Genomic DNA, 16352 nt, shown 5'->3' with positions numbered 1-16352 from the left:
GTTCAGCCTGTGGAAAAGCGTCCTTGCTAAGATGAGGGCATTGTTCAGTGATGGCAGGATGGAAGTAATAATATTTGTAGCAGGCAAGCAGGCATGGGTGGAGTAACTGAAATCCTAAGAACACACTGCTTTTCCCATTGTTGTTTTTGACCTTTACGTTCTCTCTGTGATATTTTACTGCTACGTTTTTCCAGTCTCTCATTTTACAATAAACAGTTTGTGAAAAAAAGGAAAATAAACAATTGACCAAAGGCAAAACTTTCCAGGTCACTCTGACTGGCCAAGTCGCTCCCTCCTTCCGTGGTCAGCCTCATCAGTTTGCTTTTGGGATGCTGTGATTGAGTCGTCCCAACTGTCTTAACAGAACGTGCAGCCTTACACATATTTACTCCATAAGGAAATGTAGGATTCATAAGTTATGGGGCTGGATCCCAAATCCTATTAATAACTACAACAAGGATTATGAATTAAGGTCTCCCTTCGAACTCAGGATCTTAATTCATGCACTTTGCATTTCTCCCTCACACCTCTCGTTTGCAGAAGACTTGAAAAATAACAGCTATCAAGCCACTTCTATCAGGTATCTCTCCAAGTTTGTAGAACATCAGTTTGTTTTGTTGGCATTACTGGAACAATAGGTCAGGAGAATCACCCCCAAATTCCTGATTAGAAAACAAACATTTAAAAAAAAATGTTCAGCCAGAGGTTAACAGGAAAGGAAAGTAAGAATTTATGGCTCTCCTCAATTGTGACCCTGTTTAACCTGAGGTTTCCAATGCCACAGTCAGGTTAGCCAGTGCTTATGGAGGCTCATTTTGAATCAAGTGCTGAGCTAAGCGTCCATTTCCATGGGCTACCTCCTCTCACCCTTTCAACAACCTATCCGATGGGTAGTATTACTGTACCTCCCATATGATGAGGAAATTGAAGCTCAGAGAGCTTAAGACCATTTTCTAAGGTTACAGACTGAGTAAGTAGTTGAGCAGAGATTTCAACCAAGATCAATATAAGGTCACAATCATTCCTGAAGTCGGTCAACGTTTGATAAACCAAAAAGGTACCGCAAGATACTAGAAACATTAGAATTTCACTGGTAAACAAACTATGGCCTGATGGGCCATAGACACATCAATGTGTTTACCTTTTTACATAGATGTCTTTGGCCTCTTTCCCGAGACAATGGCAGAGCAGCTGCAAAAGAGACCATAGGGCCCACAAAGCCTCAAATATTTACAGTCTGGCCTTTACGGAGGAATTTGCCAATCCCTGGTTTATGTTCTCTGCCCTGGGAGGTCTGCTTATCTCTCTGGCTCAGCAATTCAGAGAGGAGGAAAGAGAAATGTATTTTCTACAGGGAGGGAAGAAGATCTAGGCCATACATTCTTAACTGGTGGTCCACAGATCACTTAAATAGTTCATGAATGGGATTAAGAGAGACCCCAAACTGGATGCAAAAGAAAACATGCTGGCTTTGTCTTTCTAAGTATTTTGAAGATTTGGGGGCGTGGGAAGAAAAGATTTCATCAAATTGTGTTATTTTGGTACCAAAATATAAAAGTCTGGGCTATCACTAGAAGCTATGCACTTACCCTCTCCTCAGGTTAGATAGCAGAATAATCTCCTGTTCTGGGAACTACAGAAAATGTACCTTGCAGCTATGATTATGAACATCTCTCATTCTGTCTCTGTCTGTCTCTGTCTCTCTGTCTTTCTCTGTTTATATTGGGATTAGCTTAAGTTAGAAAACATAAAGCAAAACACAGGTGTGGTGAAGTATGTGTATTCTTTGGCTTTTACATCAGATTTGGGTTCAAACCTGACACCTCCTTTTCACAGCGATTTCGTCTTGGACAAACTACTCTCTCTCTGAGCCTCTGATGAGACACAAGTGCTGGGTTCTTGTGCTTTTGTGTGTGAGGTTTTTGCCAATAAAAGTACAAAGCTGTGAGGGGGAACTTCCATCTGTATCTCCTAAAAATACATCACTCAGTGGGATCTTTTTTGTGACAGGAGGCCTCAGCTGGAAACCCTGGAATTTGACTGAAATTTGGATTGTCTCTAACACAAAGGTCTGTCCTAAGATATTCTGTAAGATCGTTCATAGTATTGCCAAGCACAACCACTCCATATAATTAGAGAGGCCTCAACGAGACCATATGACCTAGGATGGTCAATGGGTTGATAGTCTGGAACAGAGGAGAAAACAGAAACAGGGCCTCTGTCAAGGACATCACCTCATCTAGAACTACTGCAACTTCTTCTTAGTTGGCCAGCTCTTGGTTTGGGCCATTATGGCTAATTTAGGCTTTCCTTATCCTTCCAGACAGAGCTCAGGTCTACAAGAGAATGGTCCTTGAAGGCTTGGGTTGGTCCCAGTCACCTGCCTGCACTTACACAGCACCCTGCTCTGCCTCTGTCTACCACCTGCTACATTACATTAAAATGTGTACATGTGTCTGACTCCCATCCAGACTTCAGGCTCCTCTAGTGTCTCGCCCCACGCCCTGTTCTCTCATGTCCTAGAACACAGTGCAGAGCAAGAATCTGAAAGCCTGACACAGTGTTTATCATACTGCCCTACGCATCTTTCACATACTCTACTCAGAAGATAAACACTATCGTTATTCTAAATTTAAAACATTTTTCCTTTTTTAAAATTTATTTTTTAATTGAAGTATAGCTGATTTACAATGTTGTGTTCGTTTCAGGTGTACAGCAAATTGATTCAATTATACACATATACGTATATGTATATATATATATTCTTTTTCAGATTCTTTTCCATTATGGTTTATCACAGGATATTGAATATAGTTCCCTGTGCTATATAGTACATCCTTATTGGTTATCTATTTTATATATAGTAGTGTGTATATGTTCATCCCAAACTCCTAAATTTTAAAATAAAGGAACTAAGGCATGGAGTGGTTAAGTAACTCACCCACGATCACACAGCTATTAAATGGTAGAACTTGGAGGAAAGCCAGAAAGCCTCATTCCAGACCCCACACCAGCCACGAATCCTATCTTGCCTCAAAGATTCTTGGTAAATGTTCAACTGATTTGAACATTACTCAGGAAAGATGAATACATATAAACAGCTGGTCTTGAAGGAAAAAGAATAAACTTAAAGCCTCAGATACTTAAAAGTTTCCCCAGGACATAAATAAATTATAACAGGAAAAGTTTTCTAAAAATTATTGATAGCTTTGATTTGCACATTACACAAAATTCCATTTGATCACCAAAGGCCTCTCAAGACACAAAGTCTCTTTAAGCATATATGTGGAATGCCTGTGTTTTAGTAATCAACTGTTCACTTCCTACATGCTTCCATCTAAAAAACCAGAAGCCTCTGCATACAAGGTCAATGAGATTTTTGTTTTTCTGTTTTCCATTTTTTTAAATTGCTGGCATCAGCTGTACAGGGTTTGAACACTAACTTGTTATCCTTGAGATAAAATGCTGTCTGCCAAAATCCTTCCTCAGAGTTGCACTGATTAAGCAGTAAACATCATTAGAAAATACAATCAATCTTAGTACCTTTATTCAAGGAAAGGATTTAACACGGGGCAGAATCATTTTAAAGTTTCTCATAAAAGCACTGACTATTGAAAGTGAAAGAAAAAATGAATTAAGCCAACAGAAACCAGGAGGAAGTTATATTCCTGAACTTCCATGCCCCTGTGTTTACAGAATGACCTCAGCAGTGGGCAGTAAGAGGGAACAAGTCCATTGTAGTCTGTGAGAACTGCACTGAGGTCGGGGGTATAACGGGGACGGAACAGAATCTGAAGCCTAAAAGTGATATACAATTCCTAGAAAAAAACCCACAGGGCAACAGGTCCCTATAGTACCCCCTGAAGTAATGATGGTGACAATGATAATGATATAGTAACAGTAAATAAACTGATAAGACGTGCATGCATGCCAGACTAATTTTTTTTCTATTAAAGAAAGTTAAATTGCCAAATAGCAAAATCAGATATATTGTTTTAAAACGGTAGAGGAGTACAGTGAACATGTGTCTTATTCCTTCATTCGTTCATTCACTCATTCACTCACTTCTGGCAGTCCAGAGTCTGTGTCCTTTTCCGGTGCTTGGGTTTCCTGTGGGGAATTCCCTCTTGCTGTGACATCTCAGTGGAAGCCCAGGGGTTCTGCCTGCCCTAACTCCCCCCATGGAAGTCAGGGGAGCGTCTTTGGCCAGTTCTGTCATCTCAGTGCCCTAGTGGGGACAAGGGGCAGGCACACGACCTAAGCTCAGGACTGTGATGTGAAGAGAGAGAAAATTGGGGTACATTTACCCTCCATTCATTCCTTTGCAGGTGCCCAGGTCCCCTCAAGACAGACTATCCAGACACGTGTTTCCCGTCTGCTACATGCCTGCTTCCTCACCTACTCCCCAATTCTGTGCGCTCTCCTATGCTCTTTCCATATTTTCTGCTTTTGAAAGTGATTCCAACTCTGTTTCAGTTGTTTGCCTCCAAAGAATAAGTGTTGGGTACTGGCTGATTAGGGAACCAAATAAAAACCACGTTGACAGAACTGGCCAACTGGGTCATAAGTGAGGACAGAAGCTGGAAGGGGTCAAAGACTGGGGACCCCTGGGAGACTGGGAAATACTGCTGGGAGGCCAGGTGTGGCTGAGCCGCGGAGGCCAGGTGAAGGTCACCAGGGCTGTGACATTAAGGAGACAGACTAAGCCCAGAAACATGGCATGATGAGCAACCCAAAGGATGTTTTATACTTTACAACAAGTTAGGGCTATAAACTGGCATTGTTATATTCAGAAACAGCTTCTACACCACATAAAAACCTACCACGAGATGAAAAAGTCTTTCACTTCCTTGCTCACGATTAATGTTCAAAACAAAGCAACTAGATTACAGATCACAACTTAATATCCTGGAATATTCTGCATCTCTCTTCCTTCTGGCTGTGCGCTCACCTTTCTCATTCACTCAGCTGAACAATGCCATTGGACTTACTGACCAATCTTATTTTGTTGATGGCTGATTTTACAGCCCAGCTCATTATCAAGACTTTCCATCTCAATTCACAGACCCAAAAACCTTCCCATGAGCCTTATTTCCATTAATTCACTTACAGTGAGCTCCCGTAAAATTTTATAGAATACCATTTAAAAAATTAAAGTTAAAACCCAAAATAAAATGACATCTTCCATTTAAAACTTTACTAAAAAACGTTTCTGGATTAATAAATATTGCCAGATCCATGTCGCCTCGTTTGTTTGGAAACAAATGCGTCAGCAAAGAAATAAATGGGAAGAGATTCCCTTTTAACCCTCTAGTCATACCTGAATAGGGACTCTCTCGACAGCCAAATTTCATTCTGTTTCATGGTTTTCCAGGAGAAAAGCAGCAGCAGCAGCACAGTGGACACGCTCAGGGTGGCAGCCCCACAGCGATTCAGCCATGTGCACAGCTTGCTCATTCCATGCACGAAAAGGATGCAGTAGCCCATGCTGGAAAAGAGGGCGGAGAAGCAGGTGACTTTGGGGTGCAATGGAGGCCCCTGAGTATTCCATCCCATGCAACTAACTTTTCAAACAGAGCTTGTCCTGTGATAGAAAACACAGACATAACCCGCCCTGTCTGACACATTTCCACGTTAGAGCTCAAATGGGCTCTACCGGCACACTGGCTAGTTCTCTGGCACAAGTGTGGAGAATGACAGGTTCACCCTGCAGGCTCACATTGCCCTGAATTTCTGCAGCTCAGGCATCCAGAAAAGTCCATCCTGTGTGTCTTGGGTCTTGACTGGACCCTCTGACTCAGGCTCCCTTATGTTCCTGACATTGTATAACCCTACTGGCACCATGTGTTCAAATTTGGACCCTGAGGTTTTGTGGGAGACAGTGCCTGGGGGGGACTATCAGGTCCTGGAAGGGATGCTGGTCACCAAGGGGCATTGATTTTGGTCTCCGGACGTGCCACCTAGTATATCCCCATTCTGGCCAAAGTCCTTACGCTGAAGGAAGATCCTCCCACAGGCGGGCTTCTGAGCCTCACAGCGTGCAGCCTATCACAGACAAGCTGCACTGATCCGATTCTCATGCTGATTCTGGCCCAGCTTTCCCAACAGACACGAAGAATCCCTCACGTTATCGGAGTGGGGCTTTGGCACGTTGATATCACATCTCTAAAAGCTTAGGCTTGGTGGATGGAATGTGGTCCCTCGCATCACCTGTGCACCTGCAGAGAGGCTTCCTGCCTGCCGACTGGCCTCAGAAAAACACATTTAGTCTGTACTCATTATGCTGTGTGTATTTTAGTCAAAACTCATTTCTTTCCAAAGACGATAATACAAATTATTATAGAATATTTTAACAATGAAGCAAGCTTGTGTAAAGAAATCCTATATTAGTCAGACACTAATACTATAAGAAGTCCTAAATTAATATAACTCATTTACTTGTTCAATTAATTATTTGTTCTCTCTCTAGTATGTGACTGGCAGTATGCTGAGCACTAAAAATACAATTATGAGTAAAACACAGATTATGTGCCTGCCACTGTCACAGGCACCACGAATGTTATCAGTGGGTAAAACAATCATTCCTATCCTCCTGGAACTCACATGGATGGGAAAACAGCCACCAAGCAAGTAAGACCCAGAGTAGGTCACACTGAATATGATACATTAGGTGGAGAAAAATCAAGCAGGAAAGCGAAGGAGGGAGACCAGGAGGGGAAGGAAGGTGAGACATTCATATGGGCGGTCAGGGGAGGCCTCACTGAAAACGTGACATGTGAAGAGCATACTGAAATGCAGGGGGCGCACCCTGCAGGCACCCAGATCCCCAGTGCCCGCTCTCTTCTCCCCCTGAAAGCAGCATCTCTGAGGAGCAATGTTAATCGAGCACATTTTCTGTGCTGAGTACATTCTCTACAGGAGCTCAGTTCATCCTTATATCCCTGGGGGTCACTGTTAGCAGCATTAAACTCCTGAAGACACTGAAGAAGAGAAGCGAACGCATTTGCTGAATTCGGTCACACAGCTCATGTCCAGTAGAGCAAAGACAAAACCCCCGGAATTCCGGATTCCAGAGCCCACACTCCACCTGCTGTCCTGACATTGGGGTTCTGCCTTGACTGCTGTGTTCCTCACACCTTATCACACAGCTTCACCTACTCCCTTCCCAATCACTCCATACATGACATCTCAATGGTCATTAACTGCCTCCTTGTAGGAAACAGCTGTCATCTGGCAGAGCGGTGGGGAAGGGAAACACTGGGATTCCAACAGCTCCAGAGCAACGGCCACCAAGTGGCAGAACACGAGGATAATGAAGATGACAGCAACCAGATTAGCTATTTTGTACGTTTGCATGTTTGTTGAGTACTCCCTACGTGTCGGGCACTGTGGTAAGATCTTTATGTGGGCCTGTCCAATACTTGTAGGGTCTGGAACAAGGACAGTACTGGCTTTAAATATATTATCTAATTTAAAAACTCAATCCTCAGTATCTCCCACTTCATAAATGAGGAAACTAAAGCTTAGAGGACTTAAATAACTTGCCCATAGCTCCAAAAGCTAGGAATAGAGTCAGATCAGAAGTCCCACGGCCCTAACGCTGTGCTATAATTCAGGAGTGGGCAAACTTTTTCTGTAAGAGGCCAGAGAGTAAATATTTCAGGCCATATGGGCTCTGTCCTTCCTAGTCAACTCTATCTTGGTAGCAGGAAAGCAGCCATTGACACTTATGTAAACGAATGGGCATGGCTGCGTTCCAACAAAATGTATTTATAAAAACAGGCGATGGGCCAGATTCCACTCACAGGCCACAGTTGTTGAGCCCTGCTACAGCCAAAACGAAGGAGAATACCATTCCTTCCACTCAGCACAGGCATCGGGATCAAGTAACATAATCATTTTTTTTCAGAAGTCCTTGTATTGACATATGGTTTAAAGAAATGCTAAGCCATATAAAATCATCTCCACTTAAGTTTGCAAATTTCTTAGAGGGTATCACATTCTTAAAAACTTGAACACAATATCAGAGATTAAGATGCTTCTCTATTATGACATTTCATCTTTCAACATCTGCTTTATTGCAGATCTCAGCTGCAGGGGGGTAGGACTGCTCTCTCCATTACTGGGGCAGGGCAAGTCCTCATTTTGAAAGTGGAAAATCAAGCAAATGAGAAACTACATACTTTTCTGACCTCCAGGGAAATGAAAGCAGACTCCAGTTTGGTCTGCTTAACCTGGTTAAGGAAAATCTGGGCTCTGACCAGAGACCTCCCCAGAGAGCCCAAAGGAGTCAGTGTAAACCACTGACAACTGCCAACATCATAACCTGGAGAACCAAGAGCCCAGCTGGCTGCTGAATGGCTTAGCTCAGTACCGAGAAACATTTTCAAAGCACGCTTGAGGGGCACCACGGCTGTCCCAGAGAAAGCAGCACAGAGATGATCTCTTGCTCACAGGCCACAGGGATCTGCAATTTTGAATGGATTTTACTGACAAGCTGCTCAGCCCACAGTGCTTATAAAAACTAAAGAAAGCTGCATCTCTCCTTTAAAAAATGCAAATCCAAAGAGAATTGAATAGGAAATATCAATCAACAACGTCTGTCCTTTCAAATTTGAATAGAAAATGTTTAAACCTGTTGTTTGAGAACTTTGAGTAGTTAGTCGTCGTGTAGACAGTACAAATGTACTTTCACGCTCTTAAGTGATAAAAGAACAACATTTCCCCTTCCCATTTACATCAACCCTGGAGAGATGACAATTTTCTATGACTGGGCCAAGTATTTTGTGACGTTTGTTACGGCTTCACTTTTTGTTTTATTATATGCAGCAAAGAGAAGTGTTTTGCTATTAAGTAGAATTGAAATTCTACCTTTTAACTTAACAAGCTCAAACAACCCACTGAGAGTATCTATAAATAGCATTAATGATACAAGACAGACACATTCTTCCTATTTTATTACTCTAAAAAATTCCCAACTTTAGATAGTTTAAATGAAACATGTCCCTAATGAACTTCATGTTGATCTGTTGAATCCCCATCTGGCAAATTATCTGACCTTCAGATCTTATTCTGGTCTCATGAATGTTGACCCCAAATGGTTAAACAATAAAGCCCTGGAACCATGAGCCCCAAATAGGTGTTTGACGCTATAGCACAGGAAGCCCCAGGGAGACAATGGTGGCTCCTCAGATCAGATTGAACCTGGAAGCTGGCCCAGGTTCATTAGTGTCCCCATTTCTTGCCTTTTCTTTTTTATCTCAAACACTTGATGGATGGGGAAATTTCCCAAAAGACTGAGTGCATTTGGATGTGAGAGTTTATTCACATTCCAAGAAAAAGGTATCTCTCATGCATTTCCTTAACTCCCCATCCTAGGGGTGCTGGGCTGGGTATGAAAAGCTTCTTTACATTCACTTCTCCGTAAATAGATTTGTTCTGTTCTTTTCTCGGCATTACCTATGGAGCAAACTGGGAGAAAAACCCTTTGCTTTCACCTCCTGAGAGCCTGCTAATTCTCTTTTACCTCTTTGAAGATGACATGCTTCCTCTCAACCTCCCAGCTCACCTACCAGCTCTAAAATTTATGAGACCTCCAGTGGTAAGTAAGGCAGGGTCTGGATCAGAAAAAAACCCGTTTGCCTCTCAATTCTGACACTTACTGTTGTTTGATTTCAGACAAATTATTTATTACCCAGTTCTTAATTTTCTTATTTTGTAAAAGGGAATAATAATTTTACACTGTGCACAATTGATGATACACACTAAACAATAAATAGCATTAATATTATGTTATAATAATAACAATATTATTAGGGCATTATTTTCTGCTAAATAGAGTAGAAGGCAGGAAATGTGCAGTTTACATGTATTCCAGGTGGAAACAGATAACTCTGTATTTGGCTCCTGTAAATGTAGTAACTTCCTAAGGTAACTAGAGCACTACTAGGTGTAGTGGAACAAAAGTGTTCTAGTGCAGACTTTGGGGGTTTGCAGCGAGGAGAAGGATTTCATTGGAGAATAAAGAGTCTAGAACTGGGTCTAGAAAGCTGGGTTCTTCTCTGCCACTGGTGAGCTCTGTGCAACAGATTTACTTACAGAGCCTTATTGGGCCTTAGTTGTTTGTATTACAAGGGCTAAATATTGCCTGCCTTCATGGCAGCTTAAAATGCAGCTACCTTGAAAGGTTGTTGCATGGAATAAATGAAATAATATATGTGGGTGTGCTCTGTGAACCGAATACAAGGTATCGGTGTTCTCAAGGGCAGTGTCTATGTGTTCATGTGTGTATTACTACATCAATAAAATATGTGGTAGATCTGTAAATACACCTCAAGAAACCTAGTTTATCAAAGTCCAGATTGACCCAAACTGTCTAATTTACAGGACAACTGTAAGTCTTTTAAAAGCATCCACCAAGAACACCCTTAAAACTTCAAAATACCTTGTACGATATTGTTGGCTTCTGAAAGGTATGACTCATACATCATTTTTATAGAACAAACTACTGAAGAAAACAAGGTACACTGGTCATATGTGAAATACATATGGCCACATATTTAAGTTAATGAACGTTCATAAACCTCGACCACAAAAAGCACTAAGCAAATCTTCCCTTAGATCCATTTCAAATCTTTCTCTATTCTGTCTATCTTTGTGAAAGTGAAGGAAATGAACAACATAAACTCTTCGGCGAATTAACGCATAATGAAGAGGCTTTTGTATTCAACTTTGATAAGAAATAAAGCATTAACTGTTTGGAAGTTCGGGCCAGTTTTTAAGGATAGAGTACTGTTTTATTCATTTTTTCAGGCTAAGCACCTGCATGTAAGAGGGGCTGCTTCCTAAGTGTGATTGAACATTGCGGTGGAAGGTACCGGAAACTAACATGGAAACAAAAGTGAACTTAAAAATGAATCAATCCGGGGCTTCCCTGGTGGCGCAGTGGTTGAGAGTCTGCCCGCCAAGGCAGGGGATATGGGTTCGTGCCCCAGTCTGGGAAGATCCCACATGCCGCGGAGCGGCTGGGCCCGTGAGCCATGGCCGCTTGAGCCTGCGCGTCCGAAGCAATGGGAGAGGCCACAACAGTGAGAGGGCCGCGTACCGCAAAAAAAAAAAAAAAAAAAAAAAAGAATCAATCCAAGTCGAGCCCAAAGATGACTTATCACCAGCAGTACTGTTCATACTCGGGGTGCGGTGTTTCCCTTCGCAAGCACCTTCACCCGAGCCTGGCTTACTTCCCTCTCAGCCTGGTTCCAGTAGCCACAACAAATTTTCCATCTGGGCCTGAGAGGCCTTTTGGCCAAAGCCAACCACCTCCCAAGTCACTCTGAATCTAATTCTAAAAAGTCAGAAAAACAACCTTTCTCAACCCTCGTACGGTATACTCAGCTCTAGGACCTGAATGCTGCCATTTCTTCCATAAACCACCATAGAGTCAGGCATATTCACTTTTGAAGCAAAGGCATTAATGGACAATTCACTAGTTGTTGCCGTCCCCTCGTCTCTTCCCCTATGTTAGCACAGACCTGACTGTACATGCTGTGTCATATGTCCAGTGTTCTTTAATTTTCTACAATACTCTCCAATGAAGCATCTATTTTTCTGGGTATTATGAGAAAACACAAACATACAAAATGGTGGTCCCAACTCTCATGAGGGCAAGACAATCCAGGTTTCTAAAACAGTGGGGAGGATATTTTAAGATTACTAAAATTTGTATAAGAAGTCACTGGTTTGAGATGTATTTCCCAGCACAGAATCCAAGAGCAAAGGAAAGAAATAGATTCACTAATAACGACAAGGGGTCTTAATGGAAGGGAGGTTGAAATGGCAACACTTAAATCCATTCACACCCTCCAGGCAGGTGACTGGGTGTGTGATACCCACAAGCTAGTCTCTCCTCCACTCCCAGGGGCACGTTTCATAACCTCTTCCAGTTTTATGTTTCAGAATGCTAGCCTGCTAAGTTAGGGGTGTTCACTTTTTTAAAACATTGAGATATAAGTGACATATGACATCATATTAGTGTCAGGTGTACAACATCATGATTTGATATTTCTGTATATTGCAAAATGAGCACCAGAATAACTCTAGTTAACACGCATCACCTCACAGTTACGATTTCTTTTTCTTGTGATGAGAACTTTTAATATCTAATTCTCTTAGCAACTTTCAAACATACAATACAGTATTATTAACTAAACATTACATGCCCAGGACTTATTTAACTTATAATTGGAAGTTTGTGCCTTTTGACCCCCTTCACCCATTTTGCCCACCCCTCATTCCCTGCTTCTGGCAACCACCAATCTGTTCTCATTGTCATGAGCTGAGTTTTTTTTTTCCTTTGGGGTTGTTCACTTTTGAGCGCATGAAGATAAAAAGGAAACAGAGGTTTATAGTACTGAAGGAGGAGGGGGAAAAGGGCTGGGAAGGAGAGGCCTATACTCTGCTACGTTGATTTCCTTCCACTTTGACTCACCCCATCTCCTCATTTGTACAAGGCAGACTGAAATAATGACTTGCAATTACCTAGCATAGCTTATAGCAATTTGCACATATATTATTCCATTTAGTCTCATCTGAATTCAGATTCTACTCTCCAAATTTTACGTTCAAATCCTGGTTTCCAAGACATTTGCTGTTCTCCATTAAGGACTCGGACATAAACATTCATCTTTTATAACTAACAGGGTTCTCTAATAGTAAGGCCATGATTCCAGTCTAGTAAATAACTGTTCAAGTGTATCCTCACTTTGTGCCGTTGGCTGAGCACAAGATTGGCCAACTGATCCTCAGCCCATGAGCACACTGACCTCCTCTCAGCTCACTCATTCCCACCATTGCTCTGTTCTATGTGACCTACAATCACCAATTTTGTAACACAGTCAGTTGAGTCCCTCAGCAAAGCCCTGCTGCTTCCTTCCTGGAAGGAAGAACTCATACAGCACTCACCCTCACCATGACCTGGTGACCATTACCAAGTCCCGTGCAGCCCCAGGACCCTCCCTACCTGGGCACTGCCCTGGAAAGTAGCCCTCACCGGACAAGGTCTACCTCCCAGATCTCATTCCTCTCCTGAGTTCAGGTCTCAAGGGGATGAACACATTGAAGTCAAATCTTCCCATCCTTACCCCATGGTATTCTGAGGAACAACTTTAATGGACCTTTGAAAACCCAGTGTAGGGGGACAGAGGGACACACTGGACTCAGTACCTGTCACCCTGTGAGCAACCTTACCTGTGCTCTGAGCTCGGTTTCGATATTAGGCTTCAGCACAATTCCTGAGTCTCTCCTCACAACTTGATACGGATACACAAACGTCTGACCTGTTCTCATGGGTGCAAGCTCTCTTGATAAGCTGCCTGCACCATGGCCCCATGGACGGGGCATCTGCCATTGCTCTTGTTGCCCCGCCCCAGTGTTTAGGCTCCTATTTCCTACTGGCACATACTCCTCACTGATGCTTGTCCATGGGAACTTCTAAGCAACACATGTTCCTGCTGCTTATGAGGACACCCTATCAGCTCACGGAGGAGGCCCCACACCAGTGCTGCCCAGACCATCCCCTAGTGCCCACTGCCAGGCCCTTCAGAGAGCCTGTCCTCGTGGCAGATGAACTTCCTCTTTGCTCCTGCCTCCCCCCAGGGGACATGTCCCCCTTCCCCTACTTGGGCATCTTGCTGAAACTGAGCAGGACGAATATGTGTTTCAACTCCTAAGAGGAAAAATTCATGCTTTCCACAAGGTTATTCTAAGTCACAAAGAGTTGAACATGGGAGCTGAAAGGGACCTTCGAGACCATGCAGCACTATGGTAACTGGAGTTCAGATTTCCCAAACCAGCAAAATGTCCAAAAGGAGGGAGTTGGGTGGGGGAGGAGGAACTAATGGAGGGCTGTATATCCCTTCCTGCTCTCATCATGCAGGAAGAGAAAGGATATTTTAAATTTATTTATTTTTATTTTATTTATTTTTTATTTTTGGCTGTGTTGGGTCTTCCTTGCTGCGCGCGGGCCTTCCCCGGTTGCGGTGAGTGGGGGCCGCTCTCCGCTGTGGTGCGCGGGCCTCTCACTGTGGTGGCCTCTCCCGCTGTGGAGCACAAGCTCTAGGCGCGTGGGCTTCTGTAGTTGCGGCTCTCGAGCTCCAGAGCACAGACTCAGTAGTTGTGGCGCACGGGCCTAGTTGCTCCACGGCACGTGGGATCCTCCCAGACCAGGGCTCGAACCCCTGTTCCCTGCCTTGGCAGGCGGATTCTTAACCACTGCGCCACCAGGGAAGCCCGAGAAAGGATATTTTAATACCAAAAATATAGGAAACATATAATTTCATAATTTTTTAAATGAATTGATTTAACTTTATGAAAAACTCACTGCATTATCTTTCTTTCTCTCCTCACCCCCCAGTTTGGCCAGTCCAGAGACAACTGTGGCACGAAGATCTAAGCAACATTAGGGGATTACCGGGCAAGGCCAACACTCAGGTTTTACAGATACAAAAGTGATTCCCCCAGGACAGCCAGGCAGCACAGGACAGACTGGGCTGTGTTGATTCCCAGGTCAGTTCTCCTTCTACTGGATTTGCTAAAGTAAGGTTTTATTGATATCAAATGATTTCTCTGATGATTTGAGTATTTGGCAAAACTTTGATTCGCTCCCAAATAATCATCACTCTCTTCCAGCAGCTCTGAAGGAGCATATGCATAGATGGCTCATCAGTAGGGATCCCCAGTGTCAGATAACAGGGGGTAGTGTTCTTTCAGAGGTGACATTTCTCACTTTGCATCCTGAGGAATAAATACTGCAGTACTGTTTCAATAGCAGCCTCTGTAAGATTAAAAATTCCATTTAGAATTAATAGGTGTGATTTGAAGGTATTTCTCAAAATTGAATATGGAAAAGAGTCACTTGTCTTCCATTTCTCCATGTCTGATGTGTCCGTTAGCTTAGGAACTATACAAAACAAATGGCATCTCTTTCTAAGAGTAGGGCAATTTAAAAATTTTCTTTCTTCCCTCAAACACAGGTGGTCTAACTTCTTCTGTGATCCCAATTTTTCTTGAGCAGTTCCATCCACATTATTGGTTCTGCCTTCACTTACTTCTGTCCATTCTTTTCCCCTCTCCACTCATTCATGTTTTCTTAAAGTAGTTTAGGAATTTGCTCTTTGGCACTGAAGCGAATAAATCACCCTTAATCTGGCATGTGAATGATCTCTGATCACATTCTACAACTTTCTTGGAGAGCTCTCAACAACTATTTCTGCTTCATCGATTCTAAGAAATTTTAGTCCTTTGAAGCATTCTAATGTGGTTTTTATAAAATACAAAAAAGTAGCCATTAAATTATACGCTTCTCTTGAGATAAGAATAAGAGATCAAAACTTCTGTGAAAGAATGATTTAAGCCCCAAACTCTCCTGCCTGTTCAAAAAAGACATCCATAAAATTGGCATTTATCACCAGAAGAAAAGATTATTCCAATTTCTTTTGGTGGTAAAACTCTGACCCTAAAGCCATGCAGTGCCAAATAAATTGCCCATTTCTGTCCCTTTTATCTACAGATTTCAAAGTGCAAGTGAGAGGCAGGTGATATTTTGGGTCTGTGCTAGGTTAGGATGGAGGGAGAACAGAAGCTAGAAGATTTAAGTGGCTTGTTCGTTGTCAGGCAGAAAGGCAGAGGATGAAAGAGCACTGTTGGTCCGACTCGTTCTGGGCTTTTCTTGTAAAATGGCCAAACCAGCTCCCTGGGATATTTTAATACCAAAAATATAGGAAACTCGCCTGGGCTTCGGTGAGGGTGGACGTGACCTCTGTAGTGTTCATGGATGGGATCCCAAGGCTGGAAACTTGCTCCTTACCTTGAATATTTAATGAGTAGGAAGTTCACCTACCAACTGAGCTTTCTATTTCATCTTCCTCTTGTTTGCTGACGTTTTCGAGACAACATGGATTTTCTGCATAAAGATGATGATTTGAATTTTCAAGAAAGCCACAGAGTACATGTTTTCCTCAAAGCACTTGGGTACGAATGCTATGGAGAATGGCTCTTTCTTGTCAAGGTCAATAATGGAAGGAGAGAAGAGAATCTTCCATGCAGAGAAGATTCCCGTATGTATAAAAGGCTTGGACACATCCTTCAGCATCGTGGAAGCCAGCGTGTAGGTTTGTTAAATGCACCGGGCATCACCTGGTGCTCTGGCACCTTCCAAGGAATGCCTGCAGCATCTGCAACATTCTCTGCAGCCCTGAGGAAGATTCCAGCGGCTCCTTACCCAACTGTCTACCATTCTCCACTGAGATGGGGGAGGCTGGTCTCTGCTGAGTAAAATCTTTTTTGGAGAAAAGTCCCCA

The 16352-nt window shown here is 42.8% G+C and overlaps 1 protein-coding gene across 1 annotated transcript in view; it reads right to left on the bottom strand.

Moving 5' to 3' along the window:
* The window catches only part of TMTC1 (transmembrane O-mannosyltransferase targeting cadherins 1), a 259841-nt gene that overhangs the window by 69828 nt on the left and 173661 nt on the right, over positions 1-16352 (bottom strand). Inside the window, exon 10 of the mRNA XM_027129326.1 lies at positions 5321-5488. Within this exon, the coding sequence (XP_026985127.1) occupies positions 5321-5488 (168 nt within the window). The remainder of the gene's footprint in view (positions 1-5320; positions 5489-16352) is intronic.

The sequence above is a fragment of the Aethalodelphis obliquidens genome, unplaced genomic scaffold, assembly GCF_003676395.1.
Source record: "Aethalodelphis obliquidens isolate GAN/ISIS:26980383/991018 unplaced genomic scaffold, ASM367639v1 scaffold36, whole genome shotgun sequence".
Classification (NCBI taxonomy): domain Eukaryota; kingdom Metazoa; phylum Chordata; class Mammalia; order Artiodactyla; family Delphinidae; genus Aethalodelphis; species Aethalodelphis obliquidens.
Note: the sequence above shows the minus strand (reverse complement) of the source record. Positions and strands in the feature narration are given on the sequence as shown.